Source organism: Tursiops truncatus, chromosome 6 (genome assembly GCF_011762595.2).
Source record: "Tursiops truncatus isolate mTurTru1 chromosome 6, mTurTru1.mat.Y, whole genome shotgun sequence".
Taxonomy (NCBI): Eukaryota; Metazoa; Chordata; class Mammalia; order Artiodactyla; family Delphinidae; genus Tursiops; species Tursiops truncatus.
In genome coordinates, this window is record NC_047039.1 from 10,359,744 (window position 1) to 10,373,909 (window position 14,166).

The window sequence follows — 14,166 nt, forward strand, 5'->3', positions numbered from 1 at the left end:
CAGTTGAAGATTTAATTATACTTGTGGTACAAAAAATAGCTATATACTTGTGATAATTACTAAAGAAAATAAAATACAGGGTATGCTGAGGGTTCCGAAATGGGGGCCTTCATGCTCTGCAGGGTCATGAATCATCTAGGTGTTCAAAACCTGAGTTGGGCACACAGTCCTAGCTACATGTTTTCCCTTTCCTGTTCATTCCTGTCTTTACCTAATTCTGTATTCTCAAGTGAATACAGAATCCACTTCTACTCTCTCTTCCCCTTGTCATTGTTTTTCTCTCAGAGGGAGGTTATACTAATGGGATGATTAACAGCCCATGGCAGTTCCTTACAAAAAATGTCTTCATTTGCTCAGGCCAGAAACCTTGGAGGTCCACTTGGCTAAAATAGTATCCCCAGTCCCTCTCTGTCCCCTCATCCTGCTTTATTTGTCTTCAGAGCACTTCGCATTACATCATATATACATACTTGGTTTATATATTGTCTTTCTTCTCCACTAAAAGGTAAGTTTTATAAGGGCAGAGATTTTGTTTGCTCTCCACTGTATTCCCAGTGCCTAAAAGAGTTCTTGGCATGCAGTAGCTGCTCCGTAAATATTTGTCATAGGAATGAATCCCTTTGTCTTCTCTGGATTTCAACCCTTCTCTCCTTCTGCATCATTTCGCTATTGTAATCTTTCCTTTATCTTGAATCTTTCCATCTTGACTCAGTCCTTCCCATTTAATTATGCTGTCACTTCTAACTTAAAATGTAAAAAAAAATAAATCTTTTTAACCTTCTCTCAACCCCACTTTCCCCTTCAGCATTCCTAACTCCTTCCCAGTCTGCTTTGCCCACACCAACCACCAGAACATCTTTCAGTAAATCACGAATGACTTCCACGTCATTAGCTATAATACGCATTTGTCATCCTCACCCTCAGCCACTCAGCATCACTCTCCTCCATGATAATACAGTCCTGGTTTTCGTTACTTCTCTGAATCTTTCTCTTCTATCTATGTTGGAGATTCATTTTCCTCTAACTGGTCATCACACATGAGAATTCTTTAGTATTCAGTGCTTGGCTACAGAGGCTCTACCAAGGGAATTTAATAAATGTTCAGAGGGACTTCCCTGGTGGCGCATTGGTTAAGAATCCGCCTGCCAAGGCAGGGACACGGGTTCAAGCCCTGGTCCGGGAAGATCCCACGTGCTGTGGGGCAACTAAGCCCGTGTGCCACAACTACTGAAGCCCTCGTGCCTAGAGCCCGTGCTCCGCAACAAGAGAAGCCACCGCAATGAGAAGCATGCACACCACAACGAAGAGTAGCCCCCGCTCACCGCAAGTAGGGAAAGCCCACGTGCAGCAGCAAAGACCCAACACAGCCCAAAATAAATAAATTTTAAAAAATAAAAGATAAATGCTCAGGGCCTCGATAACCATCCAGACAGTAACTTACAAATGTGTATTTTTCGTTAAGTTCCACATGTGAGTTCCACATTCATAATCATAAATCCAAAATGCCTACTCGGTTTCTCTCCTCAGATGTGCCTTTGAAAGCACTTCAGAACTCACCATACCCCAAACTGAGTTTATGATTAGACTTGGTCCAGAAGAGGAGAGTACACCCTCCCAGACCTGGTTTCCCCCCATGCTGCCCTATCTTAGGGAATGGCACCCTGTTATAAAAGCCAGAGAGCTGGGAGTTCACTTAGATGCCCCCTTCCTCGCTTCCCACATCCAACCTTTCATTAAGCATTGTCATTTTTACCTTCTAGATAGCTCTAGAATCCAGTTACTTCTCTTAAGTGCTACTGTGGTAGTCATCATCCTCTTTTACAGGCATTACTGGTAAAGCTTCCTAACCAGTTTCTTCAATTCTGTTCTTGCCCCTGTCTGAATCTAGAGTCTTCTTTTTGTGTAACTTTTTATTTTGAAATTGCTTCAGATTTACAGAAAAGTTGCAAGAATAGTTACAGACAATTCCCAGTTACTCTTACCAGTTACTAACATTTTATCACATTTGCTTTATCACTGCCTCTTTATGTTACATACGCATGTAGTTTTTTCTGACCCATTTGAAAGATAGACACCGTGCTCCTTTGCCACCTAAATACTTACGTGCCTGTCTTATAAGAAGGACATTCTCTTACATAACCACAGTACAATAAAGAAAATCAGTTAACTTAACGTCGATACTATACAAGTATCTGAGCTGTGTACCTTATGTACATTTCCCAAGTTATACCAGTTCATATTTCACTGTAATGCCTTTTATAGCAAAAAAGAAAAATAACTTACTGGTCTAGGATCCAATCCAGATCACACATTGCATTTGGTCGCGTCTTTAATCTCCTTTAATCTGGAAGAGTTTCAGTCTTTATGTCTTTCACGACCTTGCCATTTTTAGGAGTGCAGGCCAATTATTTTATATAACATCTTTCAATATGGGTTTGTCTCACGTTTCCTCATAATTAGGTTGGGGTTACTATTTTCGGTAGGAATACCACACAAATGATGGTACGTGTTATCAGAGGCACTTGATGTCAATTTTCTTCAGAATCACCTTTTAGAAATACAGATCTAATCTCGTCTTTCACCTGTTTAAGACCTTTCAGTGGTTTTTCCATTGCTTTTAAATTTATTTATTTATTATTTTTGGCTGCGTTGGGTCTTCGTTGCTGTGTGCGGGCTTTCTCTAGTTGCGGCGAGCAGGGGCTACTCTTCTTTGCGGTGCGTGGGCTTCTCATTCCGGTGGCTTCTCTTGTTGCAGAGCACGGGCTCTAGGCGGGTGGGCTTCAGTAGTTTTGGCACACAGGCTTAGTTGCTCCGCGGCATATGGAATCTTCCCAGACCAGGGCTCAAACCCGTGTTCCCTGCATTGGCAGGCAGATTCTTAACCACTGTGCCACCAGGGAAGTCCCTTCCATTGCTGTTAGGATAAATACCAAGTCAGTCTTGGTACATTAGGCTTTATGCCTCTCTTCTAGTATCTTGCTCTTTTCTTTTCTTTCAGTTTCAAAGAAGTCTTATCTCCTGCCTGGGAGCAGTCACACAGATTGTTCCTTCAGCCAGGAAGGCTCTTCACCCCTCCCTGAACCCACCTTCCCTTAGCCTATTTAGCAGGAGCTCCTCTCTCAGATCATTTATGACTCCAGTTTCTATATGGGAAGGACAGAGAGAAGGCATTTTAGTTGGTTGAGGGGGAGGGTATATATAGGACCCTCCTTGAAATTTCATTTGGATAACCTTTTTTTTTTTTTTTTAAGATATCCATGCCAAAGCCTGGTGAGAATGGTTGGAGGAAAGTCCTGGGCCTTGTAGCTGTCTTCTTTCTTTATTCCCTCCAGACCTTGCCCCTTGACACAGTTTCCCCTTGACTCTGCTACCATCCATATGTCAGCTCGTTCTCCAGAGACTCAAGAAGAACTGCTGCCTTGATGCTGCCTAGACGAGTCCCTGTTAGGAGACTTTGTGGTGCCTTGTGCGCTGTGTGCTGCCTCGTCATTCATAACAGCTTGTTCTCTGTGTGATTACTTGATCTGTCTGTCTTCCCTAACCCCTCAGGAGGACAGGCGCGTTTTGCTCATGGTCGTATCACCAGCAGCTGAGTGCTCGACACATAAATCAAGATTCATTAATGAATGAGTGAAGATGAATACCTTATCCTCCTTCAGTACTTCACCAAATGATGAGGTTGTTTCCTGTCCCTCTTTCTGGAAAATCGCCCTCTGTCTTCACCTCGTAACTCCTGTTCCCTCTCAGATTTTGTAATCATTAGGAACAAAGTAATAAATCTCTTCCTCTTTGGTAGCTTAAAGTTTGCTAACTCTTCATGGTTTAGTCATTAACTTGTTGGTCCCCAGTAACAAAATATTTTCATCTCTGTAGTCAGCATCCATTTGCCATCTGATGACGCATTTGTGTGCCCCTTTATCATTGGCACTGTTGTTATAACATGGTCTTGCTCTCCTTTGAGCATTCAGTACCATCTACTAGCAATTTCTTAAATCCAGAATAACTACAGATACTTCATAGAAGGCTTTGACGTTATAAAAAAATGTTTAGCAAGAGTGAAAACCACAATACCTGAAATTTTTACTTAAAAAAATTTTTTTTCATAAGCAGTGTACCATTTCTTCTTTTGTTTTTTAATTTTGCTGCACCAGGTCTTAGTTGTGGCACGCGGGATCTTTTTTTTTCAGTTTTAGCATGCAGGCTGTTAGTTGCAGTATGCGGGATCTAGTTCCCTGACCAGGGATCAAACCTGGGCCCCCTACGTTGGGAGTGCAGAGTCTTAACCACTGGACTACCAGGGAAGTCCCATAAGCAGTGTACCATTTCTAATCACTTGATGAGGACAAAACTAATTGAATCGGTCATCTGTAATTTGGAGGTTGACTTGGGTGTGTCTGATGGAGAACAGACAGGATGCATGTCCTTTGATCTAGTTCTCTTTGTAAAGGGAAGTGGATATTTACAACTTCTTTTAGAGAGTTAGTGTGCATGAAATGAGAACAGTATTCGGATTGTCTTGTCATTACACTTTTATTAGAATGCTTGGTTTTTTAATCTGATCTGGTAGTAAATAATATTTTTTAAGAAGTAAGAAGTCTATAAGTGAAGGTATATATGTGACTGAAATGAGATGGGAATTAAACAGCTAATGGTAATAGAGTATTTTTCTGGGAAAGCTCCCAGAGTTTTAAAAAAAGTTTTTCAGGTATAATTTATGCCAACCAAACTTGATTCTCCTAGTAGTAATTTTCATTCTCAAGAATGAAATCCAAAAATTCTCACTTTTTGATTAATAAAGGGAAAATGTAAACAGAGAATCTAGGTAAGGGGTATGCGGGACATCATTGTACTTACATTCTTACAGCTTTTCTATTAGCTAGTAATTATGTCAAAATTAAAAGTTACCCCTTAAATTCTCACTTTTTTTCTAAAATTAGATGCATGTATATTTTATTCAGGTTTTTAATCTTTCCTAGAAGATTGACAAATATTCACATATCTATGTTTCAATTTGACTTTCGTACCTACCACCTAATTACAAAGTCAGAATTTGATAAACTTATTTTAGAGAGAGGATCCAGTACTATACGTTAACTTGGTTTCTGATTATAGAGTCTTTTAGTCCCACGCCCATACTTTGCCTTTAATTTTTACTTCACAGACTAATTTTGTGTTGAAGTGCTAAATCCTTCTGCCATCCAACTTGTACTTCTGTGTGCTTTTCTTCATATATCACCTTGATCGTTAAGTTTTTCTTTTTACCAGCATTTTTTTTTCTCCTGAGTTATTTGCATTTTCAACCTCCAGTATTGGTCAACCAATAGCACACAGTTAAATCCTGAGCTTACCAGAGTGAATGATTTCTGATTCAGACTTCTTTAATGTAATGTATATATGAAATTAACCTCACCTTCTAGAAATTACTCACTTAGGTATGTATTTCATAACACTTAGGAAAACTAGCTTCATTTTCCGGAATTGGAAACTCAAGCCACAGGTAACAAGTTGACTAATTCATTTATAAGCAATGAATCCAGAAGGTGGACTCAAGCAGAATTCAGGTTTTTATTTGTGGTGAATTCTGGCTGGTAGGCAGCTTAAGTGCTCTTGTCAGACACCTGACCCCTCTGAGTCTGTTTTGTCATCCACAATATAATGGTCCCATTCGGCCTTCCCCTCAGGCTTGTTGTCAAACACAAGCAAGGTGAAGTCGGGGCCAGTGATGGGAAAACTGTACAGTGCTCTAGTGTCTCATCATTCTTTTTTCTCTTTATTATTCTGCATAGCATTCTTTTAATTTTCCCAATTTAGCGCAAAACTATTTGGCTTTTTAATGTTCCACTGCCACTAATTCTTAAGCTTGATACCACATGGTTATTTTTCGTCTTTTTGATTAGTATTTTGGGTAGGCATTGCTGCCAGTAATTTCAAACTGTTTTTCACTTTATGGAGCCAGTACAGTCACCATGAAATCACTGAGGATTATAATCTATTTAGGATAATTTAATCTTTTGTTTTGCAGTCCCAGGCTGTCTAATCTTCCTGGCTGGTCCCTAAAGGATGGAAATGCTTTCTTGGACAAGGTAATGATTAGCTGAAGTGTATCTACACCCACTGGAAAGCCATCTTGTCATACCGGAGCCACCCGATAATAATGTGACTGATGGGCTCATTATTTCCCCTGTGTCTTCTCCCTGAAAAATCCCATGTAAAGTCTTCAGTACTTGGTAATTATTGTTTTTAAGAGCCTTTTAAGGAGTCTCAGTGTTCAGGTACAGATCCAGTTTTCTCATGTGTAAAATCTAAGAACTTCTGCTGCAAATACATTTTACCACCACAAAAAGAAAACTATTATTTTTAGAATTGCAATGAGAGTTTCAGTGGTGATGCTTATTAGAGAATTCCATCTAGCTCGTTTCTTCTTTTTTTTTTTTTTTTAAAGATTTTCTTTTAATGTGGACCATCCCCAAAGTCTCTATTGAATTTGTTACAATACTGCCTTTTCTTGGTTTTTTGGCCCCGAGGCATACGGCATCCCAGCTCCCTGACCAGGGACCGAACCGCACCCCGCCCCCCATCAGAAGGTGAAGTCCCAACCACTGGACCACCAGGGAAGTCCCTAGCTCATTTCATTTTGAGGCTGTACTGACTCTCCACCTGTAAGGAGTGAACTTTTTTTTTTTAATAACTTTAAAATCCCCCCAGACATTGTGAGTTTTAAATTGCTCTGTCAGGGGTCAAATCAGCTAGGGCTTTGTAAAAAGTCTGAGTCTTATTCTTTGGGTGATAAGAGGCCACCAAGGGTTGCAGCGGGCAGTGTCTTCCTCTGCTCAGACCGCTTTGGCTGCCATGTGGAGAACAGACTGAGGAGCTGAGTGTTTAACTGCCGGGCAGTGTGCTCTTGGGGGAGTGGGAGGGAAGCATGTTTTCAGGTAAATATGAACAAAGGGCCTTCCAGACTATGATCTGTGATCCTGGTAGCCTGGAGTGGACACTCCTATAGGTTGTGAGAAAACAAAATAGTTCTAGGAATCTAGGATTTGGGGTCCTGTTATGACTTTAATCACTAACTAGGCCTAAAGTAAATGACTCAAATTACTTTTTTTTCAAGGTTATTAAATTTTTAACATTAGATTATCTTCACAATAATTCCTTCCTCAGATCAGTTTTTAGGCATTTAACGTATACGTGAGAGACCCGAGATACAAAAAAATGTTAAAACTATAATCTAGTCAAATTTTCTCCTGAAAAAAATCAGAGGGTAAAGGAAGATTAAAAACTGTCAAGCTTATCTATGCCATTCTTAGGCCTCCAAATCATTCTTCCTCTCCCCAGTTTCAGAATTGAAAGACTGAATAAGTGTAAGCATCCTTAAAATGATTCATCTGAATTGGATAAGGCATTTCCTTCTTGTAATTGGTATTGTTAAATAAAGAGGTGCTCTTTTTACAGAATTAACTCCTGTACCTACACCCCAACCTCGAGTGCAAGCCAAATGCATGATTTGAAACCAGATTTCCCTCATAGCTAACTGTAAAAATTATGTGACAATCAAGAATCTGTGCACTTGATGAAATTTCAGCCTAACTCTCTGCTGGCTGTAAATCATTGTTCCCTGGGAAAGGCTCAGAAGCATCCCATTACCTGTGCATTGTGAGCAAAATGACTTGCATGTCTGTGTGGGAGCATTTCATTAGGAGGGAGTGGTGAATAAAATAGAGTAACATTGTAAGTGCGTGGAATGGCAAATATGCTGCTCCAGGCCAGGAAGGGTGAGAGCCTCAGAGGAGGCTCTGTCATGTGAGGTACACATACCCTGGTACATGGCAATATGGCGAAGGAGATTACATAGTCAATTTAAGGCCAGGCAGCGCTTATAAATTTCCCATGATTTGTCTTTAATCATTTTTAACCTCATCCTAGGGGAGCTAGGAGTCTTCTTCCATTAAACATAATTGCTCATTTGTTTTTAGCTGGCAGGTACATTGTAATTAAGGATGGTTTTCAGGGCTTCCCTGGTGGCATAGTGGTTGAGAGTCTGCCTGCCGATGCAGGGGACACGGGTTCGTGCCCCGGTCCGGGAGGATCCCACATGCCGCGGAGCGGCTGGGCCCCTGAGCCATGGCCGCCAAGCCTGCGCGTCCGGAGCCTGTGCTCCGCAACGGGAGAGACCACAACAGTGAGAGGCCCGCGTACTGCAGAGAAAAGGAAAAAAAGAATGGTTTTCAGTCTCTTTTTGGCTCAGCGCTCTACTGGTTAAATGGTACTCATATAAGGAGAGGAACCAGAGTTTACAGTGGAAGGCAAGGGGAGGAAATATTCTATCAAGGTCCTGATAGGAGACTTGTAAAATTCAAAAGGAAAATAACATACAGTTAATACCTTATTTTCAGGTAAAGATTGAGAGTAAAATCATTCAGACTCCAGTGTATAAATATAGGTACATATATATGAATATATAGAAATTTATGTTTGGTGACTAATGAAAACACAACGGAACAAAGTTCTAACAGTATTTTTCTCTTTCCAGAAAGAGGAAACTGTCAACCAAAATCTATCTTTTAGTGGTTTCATTATAGAGTGATAGATAGCTTTAACTTTGGAGCAAAAACTCCTGCATAGAGTTCAGTATAAAGTGTCATCAAGGGAAGGCAGCAACTCTGGTGGCCTCCTGGGGGCATTGTAGCAGACTCTGTTGGTGGCCCACTCCTGTCTCTTCAGTGTCCTATGTCATAAATCCAGCTGCCAATACCTGTATGGCTTTGCCTGACAGTTTTTTCCTAAAGCTGCCCCAAATGCACGAGTTGCTATATAAATATCCCAGGTCCCTTGCCCCTGAGTGGAATAACTCCCAGGTATTCTTAGAGTTTCCCCATGGGAGTGACTCCCTGTTGCCCACAGTGGTATGTAGCTCTGTAACATATTCGTTATCGGTCACCTGCTTTTCCCTTTATTTATCACTTGCCCTTCCTCCTGCTGGGTTTTTTGTTGTTCCTTTGTTTGTTTGTTTTTAGCACCTCCCTTATAAGCTTTCACACACCCTTTCTCAGGATCTGTTTGTGAAAGAATCCAAAGTAAGACAGGCACATTAAATACTGTAGGTCACGGGCAGAGTGGGAGCTGCACTAAATTCTCTCTCTTTATAAGTACACTTTTTTCTTTTGAATGGTGGTGGTGGTGGTGGTTTAATCCCTACCCTGTACTCTTCATCTCCCTCCTTATTTGCCCCTCAAACCTTGGTAGGAGGAGAAAGGGGCTCTAAATCATTTGTCTATGCCCTGGACTCCTAACCTAATTGCAGAACAAAATCGCTGGAGGTGCTTGTTATAAACACAGGTTCCATGGCCTCATCCTTAGTTTCTCACCCTTTAGATCTTAGGTAGGGCCCAGGAATCTACTTCCATCAGTGTTCCAGATCATTTCTGGTATTGCTGGTATGGTCCATCTAACAATTATTTGGAAAGCTTTGGGTCATGAGTTATGGAAGCAGCATGTGTCCACACATGGCTTCCTTGAAGAGGCATCAAGAAATGTGCATTCAAGTCCTGAGTCAGCCACCAGCCAGCATTTTTTTAATCCTAAATAAAACATTTAGCCTCCCTGAGCTTAAACAATGAACAGTTGGCCTAAATAAGCTTCCAGCTTCCCTCCAACTCCAGCAATCTGTGATATTTCATGGAAAGTTTGGTTTGGGGATGAAATTTCTTTGGCGCTGTATCTATTGGATATTACTTCCTAGAATTTTTTCTTTTCATGTCTTTTAGGAGCTAAAGGAGTGCTCAGGTCATGTATTTGTGGATTCTGTGCCCGAATTCTGCCTGCCAGAGGTAAGATTAAAGTGAATCTTGTTGTAGAAACAAAGCGTATCTTATCATCTCTCAAACTGAAATCAGGAAATAATTTTCAGGGGCTTAGCTTCCTGTTTTCAAATTGAAATGGATCTGTTATTCTAGGCACTTTGTTTTACAGCTAAAATATCATTTAGGAGCTTTTTATATTGTCTGTAAATCACTGAAGTCACTCTCTTCTTCCCGTCCCTAGCTTTTTCTATAATCCACATTGACAGTCACACTGGAGCATAGTTTTGAGCAAGGTAAAGAAATATCTCAAGCCTTTTAATTTTGTAATTACAGTCATCCCTCGGTATCTGCGGGGGATTGGTTCCAGGAGCCCCTGTGGATACCAAAATCCACGGATACTCAAGCACTTTATATAAAATGATGGAGTGCAATGGATAGAGGTTTCACAGCCACAGATACAGAAGGCCAACTGGATAATGCCTGTGTCTTAGGTTAGCCATACTTTTTCTAGTCTTGGGTAATTAGGAGTTGCTGTTATCTAGCCAGTATAGTAAACTGTAAAAATTCTTGCTGACTTGAAATGACATATGGAATATTGCTTGAAATTCATGGATTCTGAACTGAGTCATGGATATCTGTCGCTTACATATTATCATCACAGTGAGACTTGTTATAAGTGTTTGAGTCCAGTTTCATTGTTTTAAAGGAAACAAAGATCAGTTTGCATTAGTCTTAAAGGAAACTAATCTCAGCTGACAGGCCTAATCCCCAGAGTGGCCTAGATGGAGTTCTCAGCTCACAGATGAAGTATAGGGAAGCCAGTAGCCAGTCCAGGGTTCCTGAGGAAATCAATAAGAAGCTACCATTCTATTCTTTCCGTGTGCCCAGGGGATGTCAGTGCCTGTCGAAAATACTTTCACATTTCAGTGCCAGAGAAAAAAGAAATTGGGAGTGCTGTGTCCCTTATTTTTGTCCTTTCTTCCTCTCTCTCCTTCCATTTCTACAACTTCCTTTGACATCCTTTAGATAAACTTTTTTTTTTCTCTTTTTGAAGTAGGTGATGTGCCCTTTTAGGACACCAGAGTGAAAGAGAGGAAGAAAAACAAAGAAGGACGTGGTAATTGAAACTGGCAAATAAGGGAGAGTTTGAGGTAAACTAGTAGGAACAAGTGTGAAGGTAGACAGTTATTGAGAATCCTGAGCTCTCCCTAACTGCTAATAAAATCTTTTTCGTGATCTTCATTTGTCATTTAGGAGTTGGTGGGGCAGTTCCCCATCTGTTCAAAGATTCCTAGTCGTAGGTGCTACATTTATTGTCAGTTTACTGCCTGTGGCACTGACTGCTGCAGCCTTCAGCTTGTGGCCCTCAGTGGAGGATCCCTGGCTTGGAGTTCTGGTGACTTTCTGACTTGCTCCATCAACTACTAAGCTTTGAAATTAAACAGTCACCGTTTTACAGTTCACCTTTGCCAAGCTAAAGCAGCACTGTTATATTTAGGGTTCTAAGGCCATATAGGTTTTTTCAACTAGTGTCATAATTTGTGGTTTATGACAAGTTATTAGTAGTCACTATTTTAAGGGAAACCAGGGCATTGTATGATCAGGAGAAAATATGAGAGTTGTTGAATTAGGAGAGAGGGACTGACTACGCTGTCCAATCTTGGCTGACTTGTGGCTGAGCCAGGCAGAACTGAAGTCCCAGTCCTCGTGGAATCTATAATCTAGTGCAGCTACCTTAAATATCTTTGTATTCCCCCAAAGTCTACGCTGTAGACTGTGCATAAAGTCTAGGACAGTATAGTAAGCAACCAATAAATTATGATTGTTTTGACCCAATTCATGGTCTGTAGAACCCAAGTGTCTGTATATAAAAGTTTAAAATTAAAATAGTCTTTATGGGATTTCACTGAGTGAAAGTATGCAAGTAAACATATAGATGTGAATGTATAAACATAGTTTGGGTGTTAAATTTATTTCTCAGGGGAAAATTTTTTATGTAGGCACTCTTGATATATATACAAGCAGAAAATATATATATATATATTTTTTTTTTTTTTCTCCCCAGCTGTCCTCACCAAATTTCTTATCATTCTAGACTCTATGGGTTGTTTCTTAAATAGTAAAGAGAAATTTCAAATATTCCTACCCAGTTTCTGTATAGGTAGAAGGAACGTAGGGATGCTTTTGGGTTTTACTGTTGCTTCAACTCTTCTTCCCTTGTTTTCTTCTGGACGTATCACTCTGCTACTATGTCTTCATCTTCTCATTTGTTTAAAAATGCTTCTAGAGAGTTGGTGGGGAATAGGACCAGCAGGATGTCCCATAACCCTTTGTTATGTGAGGATATTGTCTTGGAAGTGCAGTACACGGCATGGGGTTAAGTTATGTCCTTAGACATTTTATTCACACAGATTGCCATTGCCCCGGCGGTGAGCAGCTTCTGACCTCTAATCTCCACACTGTCCTCAGGAGCTGATTATGCCTTGGCGGCTTTATTAAATCAACTTACTTTACACATAAAGTCACCAACCAGAAGATACCCACAGCCAAAATGGCACACTGTCTCTGTTATTTGCAAAGAGGGCACAGACATCTTTGTTACTTCTACTCCGTGGGGGACATAGTAGCTCTGTGACCCATTCTGCTAACTAAAACTCTTTCTTGAGTTACCCCATGCTGTCCGTACTGTACCATACAGTTTCCACGGGGTAAGTTCCGTGAGGGAGAGCTCAGAGACTAAGATGATGTCTCTGAACCGCTGCAGCTCACTTTTCTCCACAGAGGGTGCTGCTTATAACGATGCAGTCCTCCAACAACAGTGCGCCAAGGCCTGTTATGTCCTGGCTGCCACAGCAGGGAGGGGACAGAGCTGAGTCACACGGGACTCTTGAGCTCAGAGACATTCAGTTTTGGGGGGACAAAATGATAACTTTGAGCTGCCTGCCTTTGTACAGAATAATAACTGCCACGAGAGGGATATTCATAAAGCGCCTTGACAGTTCAGAGGAAGAAGTGGTTTCTTTCGTCTGGGCAAATAAGGAAGGCTTAGTGGGAGAAGAGAATTGAGCCTTAAAAGGCAGGTAGGACTTAAATTTATGGAAAAAAAGTTCCCTTCTACTAAAAGAGTTTTCATAAAAATTTACCAAACATGGGTAGCATTTTTTTCTCACCTGCCAACCTGTCTTTTCCCTTTTCATATGACCTTAATAATGGAGTGAAGGGTAGAGCGGGGGTTGTGATTAGGGTAGAACACAAGAGTATAACCTCCTCTTATGACTCTGCCACTACGTTTGCGGGGGGCTCTATACCCAACACTAGTGGTCAGAAGTTACTCCAAAAACAGTTGCCTCCCACATTTGACTTCTGAAGAGCTGGTTTCTGTGTGCCTCTCCCTCACGGCTGATACTGTGCTGTCTGCTTCGTGTTACGTGGTTCCCCCTGCCAGGCAGCAGCTGCTGAAGTGTCCTGTTGTCGTTCATCCTCACACGTCTGACTCGCAGAACTCTGTTTTAGTAAAATCAGAGCACCTCTGGCGGACGGGCTGCACTCTCATCAGTAGCCATCCTGTCCTGCCGCGTAATGTCAACATTAGGAAATATCCTAAAAGGAGAGAATAGAAGTGTTGCAGGAAAGGCATCATTATTCTGTAGCACCAAAGCCACTCCTCTGCATTCTGGCAACATCATTTTTCAGTCCCATCACGTTGATCTATGTGCCCCGCACAGATATCTATCATTCCCTCCCCTTTCTTTTCAGACCGAGCTAATAGATCTGTCTACGGTAGATGTGATCCTCATCTCTAACTATCACTGCATGATGGCTCTGCCCTACATCACTGAGCACACGGGGTTCACAGGCACGGTCTATGCCACAGAGCCCTCCGTTCAGATCGGCAGGTGAGAGCATTTCTTCTTGTGCCATTAGAGAGTGGCTGGCGAGCTCCTCCCTTCAGTGGTGACTGTTAATAGAGTGTTGTGCGAGGTGGGATTATTATTTCCCTCTGAGCAGCTGACCCAGAGAACAGGCACGAATAGACAACTCTCCAGATAAAACAAATGTTCTTTGGAGTTGCCTAGAGACTGATGCTGCGAGTAATGGTCGTTAGTCTTTTTTAGAAAAACGGGAACAGGGAGTTTGCAGAGACAGCTCCTCTGTGCAGATGATACTAATTAGGGGAAGTATCATTCAGTAGGATGCCACCAGGATGCAGTGCAGAGAGCTTCGGGAGAGAAAGGAACACAGCATATTTAAGAAAAGAGGAAGAAATTTTACTACTTTGCTTTCAAAATTTCCCCCCTCTTATGGTTTAGTGCAGACTATAAATGGGGACGGCTTGTAGAAAACAGGGTAATTAGATGGTTACGTT

At 41.3% G+C, this 14,166-nt stretch overlaps 1 protein-coding gene across 3 annotated transcripts in view; it reads left to right on the forward strand.

Annotated features, from left to right (window-relative positions):
* INTS9 (integrator complex subunit 9) overlaps positions 1 to 14,166 on the forward strand; it is a 109,942-nt gene that overhangs the window by 33,528 nt on the left and 62,248 nt on the right. For 2 of the 3 annotated variants that reach the window (XM_019941358.3, XM_019941359.3), the window contains exons 3-5: positions 6,023 to 6,083; positions 9,765 to 9,827; positions 13,557 to 13,696. In XM_019941358.3, coding sequence (XP_019796917.1) covers positions 6,023 to 6,083; positions 9,765 to 9,827; positions 13,557 to 13,696 — 264 coding nt within the window. The remainder of the gene's footprint in view (positions 1 to 6,022; positions 6,084 to 9,764; positions 9,828 to 13,556; positions 13,697 to 14,166) is intronic. The other variant, XM_073805784.1, reaches the window with a different exon arrangement.